The following is a 6,281-nucleotide window of genomic DNA, read 5'->3' on the forward strand; positions in this document are numbered from 1 at the left end:
GGCTGGCGTGCTCAGCGACGGGCTGGGCCGGCGTGCTCGGCTGCGGGCTGGCGCGGGTGAACGCGGGCGCGGGTGCGGCAACGGGCAGGCCGACGTGCTCGGCTGCGGGCTGGCGCGGGCGGACGCGGGGGTTTTATTCGGCTCTGCCGCGCCACGGATCAGGGCGCAGCACTGCTGTGCCAAGATCGGTGGCGCGACAAGCCCAGCCACGTCACCAGTCAGCGATTCCGGTCGTCGCCACGTCAGCCCGCTGCCGTGCCACCATGCATGGCGTGGCACAGGCTTTTGGCCACGCCATGACAATTGCCGCGGCCAAATGTGTTAGTTAAAAAAAATCGATAGTGTTAGATTTAAAATTAGTTTTCAAAAAATATTAAAATTAAAAAAAAATCCGTGGGTGCCGGCCTTGGACGCGTCACGCGTTTGTTGCTTGCTTTGGCGATGTTCCGAGCGATGTATGGCAGCTCAGGAGTCACTATACTCACAATAGTCAGAAACTAACCGACGGCTACAGCAGGACAATGATAGCAGCGAGTGACATTTGGATAAGATCGTGCTTATATACCGGCATCCAATGTCTAACACTTACGTCCCGACCCATGGCCAACGTTGACAAGTTCAATTTAGAAGAATATTTACGTCGTCACGTTGACAATTTAGGTCCTGATATTGGACCCGACCCATATGGCCACAGGATCAATTTTAGGGGTCTTGAGTTGATCAATTTCACCAAAAGACTATGGCCTTATTGGTCTAATGGGTAATATGAGTCGATTTAAATATTTTTTCTAGTTATTATGAGGCATTACTCAGGAGTGCTTCTACAGGAGCTACCATGCCAGAGATATTGCACTAGTAGACCAGAGGCGACATGGCTGGGATGAGCTTTAGAGAGTAGCGGGCACACCGATCCACTCCCTATTTGACAAGTTCAAGGGCTTCGTTCATCTTTTAAACGAGGATGACCGAATAGTTGTTTGTTGGGTATGTTAGGTTTTTTTTTTCTACAGTGTGGATCGACCCGCATCGAGAGTTTATTCAGTTGATGGTCAATTATACTATGCAGTGAATTTACGCTGACGAGCTGAGATAGCATCTTGGAGTTGCTGCCTCACAGACAGGTAGCTGCACCAGATAGTTTACGGTGATGTGGATCCTCCGCGCCGTGGGAGAGCTGGAGGTAACTTCGCTACATATCAGCTGATATGTCAGCTCTTCAAGCAACCCTTTGATGACGGCTCTCTACGTACACCGGACCGACTGCTACCAGAGGTGTATACATGGCTACCGGGAGTCATTGACCAGCTTGCAGCAGTGGCTTCTCCTCTCCATTTGGAATGGAGAGCAATTCAACTTTATGTTGTGTGAGATTGAGGATGCCATTGCTGATGCTATTAATACTGGACGATAGCAGGTGTACCCTCATATTCTCAGCTGATAGTGTTTCTCCATTCAACACTGCCGGTTGGTATCCTTGCCCGGCAATGATCGATATCACTACCGGTTGAGGATATGAACTGGCAATGATGTTTGATATCACTCCCGGTTTTGTTGAACCGGCAGTGATAGGAAAATGCCCTATCACTGCCACTTTTTTCTGCCGGTTCACTTTCCGACTGTGATAGGAGGTTGTGAATTGACAGTGAAGGCTTATTCTGAGGTAGTGTTTACCTGTTGCTCAGCTAATTAAAATGGCTGTATTGTTCCAAATTCCGGTCAAGAGGTTGAATGGCTGGAAAGTGAGGTAGGAGTACACCAACACCAGGGCGTTGCAGGCTGTAGCAACGTTTATGTTATGCTTGGGATGTCATTGGGTACTATCAGTACATCAGTAGTACTAGCGGAGCGAGAAGATGATGCTAGCTATCAGGAGTATTAGAAATAGGACTTCCTCCTTCCCTAAAAAAATATAAATCTCAAACAGTGTGATATGTTAGTATATCAACTTTAATCAATTATAGATAAAAAAGTATACATATTTATAATATTAAATAAATATTATTAGATTAATTACGAAATGTATTTTCATAATAAATTAATTTAGAGTCATAAATGTGAATACTATTTACTAGAAACTTGGTCAAACGTGAATTATTTTACGTGACATGTAACTCATAGTTGCATTCTTTCTAGGACGGAGGTAGTAAGTACTAATCTATAACAGTTTATTGTGAGAGAAAAATACTATTCCAGTTAAAAAATGAAGCCGAACGAGCTGAATTTTAAGGCCAGCAGAACAGGGAAGAAATGGAGTAGTTATTCTGGGGTAGCTGGAGGAGCGCGCGGGCCAGTGCAGTACTAAATATGAGTGTATCTCCTAACGGTCGATTCGATCATCATTATTTTGGTTATACACTTATACTAAATAAATAGATCTGGCACGCGGTGCCTCACGCGGCCACGCGGGGTCACAGAGACAAAGGTAAAAAAAAACCAAAAATAATGTCGTTTAGCAATTTTCCTCTCATGAATAATGTAGAGCAGGAGTATATTCATTCAATTCTTGTCTCCTCAGATTAAATTAAAAAAGATAATAAAGTCTATAAATGGCATCCCAGCCCTCAATCTTCCCCGTCTCAGCACACACCACACAGTGAGAAAACAAACCATGGAAGCACTAGCGCAACTGCTCCTGACGCTTGGGCTAGCCGTTCTAGCCTTGTTTGCCTTTTTCCGAAGCACCACCGCCGAGCACTTACGCGGTGCTCCCACGCGACGCCGACGCCGGCGAAACATTGTAGTCAGCGACCCTGCCATCGTCCAGCTCACGCTGATCGACCATGCCGATGCCTTCTCCAACCGCCCCGCCGCGCACTTCCCCAAGGCCAAGGGCTTTACCGGAGCCTACAGCATAAACAGCGTGCCCCATGGCCCGTTGTGGCGGGCGCTTCGGTGCAACCTCACCTCCGACATCCTCCACCCCACGCGCCTCCACCCCCTCGCCGCACTCCAGCAGGAAGCCGCCGAGGCCCTCGTTGCCGACCTCTCCACCCGCACCCGGGGTGGTGGCGAAGTGGTTGTCCGGGACAGCCTCCACGCCTCCGTGTTCGCGCTGTCCGCGCGTTTCTGCTTTGGCGACGGCGTCGCCGGCGAGCGCTGTGTGCGTGCCCTAGAGCGTGAGGTGCTGCAGTTCACACTGACGTTCGTGCAAGACAGTGCCTTGTTTGCAGGCTCAGGTAGGATGACGAGGCTCCGACACTGGAGGCGGTGGCTACGCTGCTCCGGCACATTAGGGCGCGTGTACAAGCTCGTCCACCCCATCATCGCTGCCCGGAAGCAGTCTCGACGTACTGGCATCCGCTCTTACGTTGACTCACTCCTCGACCTCCAGATCCCTGACAGCGAGAATGGTGACGACGCCACCACGACAGGAAGCAAGCGCCGGCCCCTCAGTGACAAGGAAATAGTGAGGCTGGTGTTTGAATTTCTTGGCGCTAACACCGAGTCCGTGGTGTCATGTGTCGAGTGGACACTTGCCCACCTCGTCATCGACCCGGAGGTCCAGAAGAAGCTGCACCGTGAGATCACAGGCGGCATCCAGGAGGACAATGGCATCGTCGTCTCCGAGGAGCGACTCCATCGTCGTCTACCATACCTGCGGGCCGTGATGCTGGAGAGCCTCCGGCTACATCCACCGGTGCCCATTATCGCGCGCGATGTCAGTGCCAAGGACGCGGCGATCGCCGGAACACCGCCGGCACCAGACGATGCCAAGCCAGTGGTCGTCATAACGGACATACACAAGATCGGGAGGAACAGCAAGGTATGGACAGGCCCTGACGAATTCTGCCCAGAGAGGTTCCTCGCGGGTGGCGAGACCGAGGGAGTGGGCCCGTGACAGGGCCCAAGGAGATCAGGATGGTGCCGTTCGGAGCCGGGCGAAGGTATTGTCCGGGCGTAGACCTCGCCATGGTTCGCGTAGGGTGCACCCTCACGGCACTCGTGCGCGACTTCGATTGGGCATTGCCGTCGGACGGCAATAACCTTGACCTCAACGAGTACCGCGCCTTCTTCTTGATGATGAAGACGCCACTTAGGGCACGTATCACGCCACGCGCGTTGGCTGCTACGGCTACTGCTACTATGTGATCCACCAGCGCGCAGCACTTAGGGCACGTATCACGCAACGCACTTCGGGAAAATTCTTTCAACTCCCAGGTATAGCCACTATCACGTTCACGTTCGTATTTCAAAATCAAGTCTGTACGTAGCCCAATGAGTGTATGTATATGGGAATAATAAATGGGAATTGTATGTATTTGTCGTAAAACATAGACTCAAACTGGTCTTGACTGGACTACATATACATAGGACCTCTACGTTGTAATCATTAATATTGAGATAAAAAAAATAGTCTCTCTATCTAATGTCTATACGTTCTTCTACTTTCATCGGTTGATCATGAAAGAGTGAGAGGGAAAACATGTTATCAGCACGACAATCTCTATGTTGACATCGCCGTTGAATCTTATGCCGATTTATGACGCATGCGTTTGCACCGACGTCTCTGCCACAACTACTTCAATGACGTTAATATCCTGATGTTGTTAGCAAAACTAATCTGCTACCTCTACCCTACCAATCTAAACTGCATCGAAGTAGACTGGTCTACAACACTGTCAAACGTCATATTCGGTATTTATCTACTAACCACTGTACTACACGGTACGTGAGGTTGGTATCCTCTAATGTATAAAAGAATCGCATCTCGCAGATCGCGTTTCTGCCGTCTATTGATCTAATTAATTCTACATGCGCTACGTAGATGTACAAACAGTATAGAATGCACACGTACGCAAATAGTATATGTATACGCATACATGCTTTCGCGTATGACCGACTTGCATGATGCAATTTATGAACTTTCTCGCCGGCATGAAGTTATTAGCGACTAAACTAACCCCATATGCACTAGCTATAGCAAATATGCCTGTTGCTCTCAGACCGAACTCTCGAGTCGGGGGGAATCTGTGGAAGAACCGCTCGAAATAACATGTTTTTAGAGGCGCTTGTCTTCCACTAAACACTAAACACCCCGAAAATTAGCTACATCGGACGGTTCCATCGAGCACAACCCAAGAAAGTACTCGAACAATCCACGTTTTTCACCCAGGATCCAATAATGAGAATAAGTTAACAATACTTAGTCCATTTCATACAACAAGAGTTCTCAGAAATACATCATTACAATACCAAGTTCAGAGCGTAAAATTTAAACAGCGGAATTGAAATAACATCTAACGATAAGAGATAAGGATCCGTCTATGCCCACCAGAAGAATCCTCCACACAACAGCCACTCCTCAAGCTGCACCTGTAACAGGGGTAAATAAACCCTGAGTACACAATGTACTCGCAAGACTTACCCGACTAGTGGGAATAATTTTCCGACTCCAAAGGATATGATAAGCTTTAAGGTTTGCTGGTTTTTCTTTTTCCAAACAGCATTACTAGTAGTGAATCCTTATGTATGTATTTTATTAGCAGTCATGATTAGTTCATTATCTAACCATTCTATGTAAGCACATGTTCTACTTTCAAGTAAGAGTTGAGCACTCAGATCTATTCATTCATTTTTATCTTCTGGTTCTTACTACGGTGCTAGATCATAGACAAGGCGTACCGTATCACACGGCGATTCGTGAACCAATGTATCACAGCTGGGTACTCCGAAACACACGCCCCACTTGTACCCTAGGCATAAGCAAGACCAACCCACCACTCTCCTGTCAAGGTGTCCAGGTCTCCATTCAAACTTAGACTCCAAGCCCCAACTCCTGAGTCCCGGACTCAGTGTGGTCCTTAGACCTCCACCATCCCCGTTTCTAATCAGTCGGTCCAAAAAGAGCCAAGCCTTTCCGCTCACATAAATAAGTATGTGCTTAGGATAATAAGTATGTGATCTGACTAGAATCCACAGCAACGGATGGTCCTTAACCGACATGGATAGGGAAAACAGTGTAACCAAGCTATGTCCCATTGGCCGCGGGACACAACTTATTACACCCATCAATACCCGTATAATATCCCTGGCCGGTCTCTATTTTTTCACCATTTTATCATGAGAGTAATAATAATAATCACCTATTGTGAGTAACGGCAAGTTACTCACGCTACCGATAGCCTAAGCATAGCAGCTACTCGACCTATGCTAGTAGGACTCATAGGTAGGTTATCTATGCATGTAGTTTCAATATAAATCGTATAATGTAAATGCACATCACATATATATAGAGAGATCCAGTGATTATTCAAAATAAGGGTTATTCACCGAGGCTTATC

The 6,281-nt window shown here is 47.8% G+C and overlaps 1 protein-coding gene across 1 annotated transcript; it reads left to right on the forward strand.

The window, feature by feature from the left end:
- The first annotated feature begins 2,608 nt into the window (after window positions 1-2,608).
- On the forward strand, window positions 2,609-3,838 carry LOC136491911 (cytochrome P450 89A9-like). Its single transcript, XM_066488115.1, has one exon. The coding sequence runs from the start codon at window positions 2,609-2,611 to the stop codon at window positions 3,836-3,838; it is 1,230 nt and encodes a 409-aa protein (XP_066344212.1).
- Window positions 3,839-6,281: the final 2,443 nt, after the last annotated feature.

The sequence above is a fragment of the Miscanthus floridulus genome, chromosome 11 (assembly GCF_019320115.1).
Source record: "Miscanthus floridulus cultivar M001 chromosome 11, ASM1932011v1, whole genome shotgun sequence".
Lineage (NCBI taxonomy): Eukaryota > Viridiplantae > Streptophyta > Magnoliopsida > Poales > Poaceae > Miscanthus > Miscanthus floridulus.

Coding starts and splice junctions, on each gene's coding strand:
- LOC136491911 (XM_066488115.1), top strand. CDS start 2,609: ATGGAAGCACTAGCGCAACTGCTCCTGACGCTTGGGCTAGCCGTTCTA.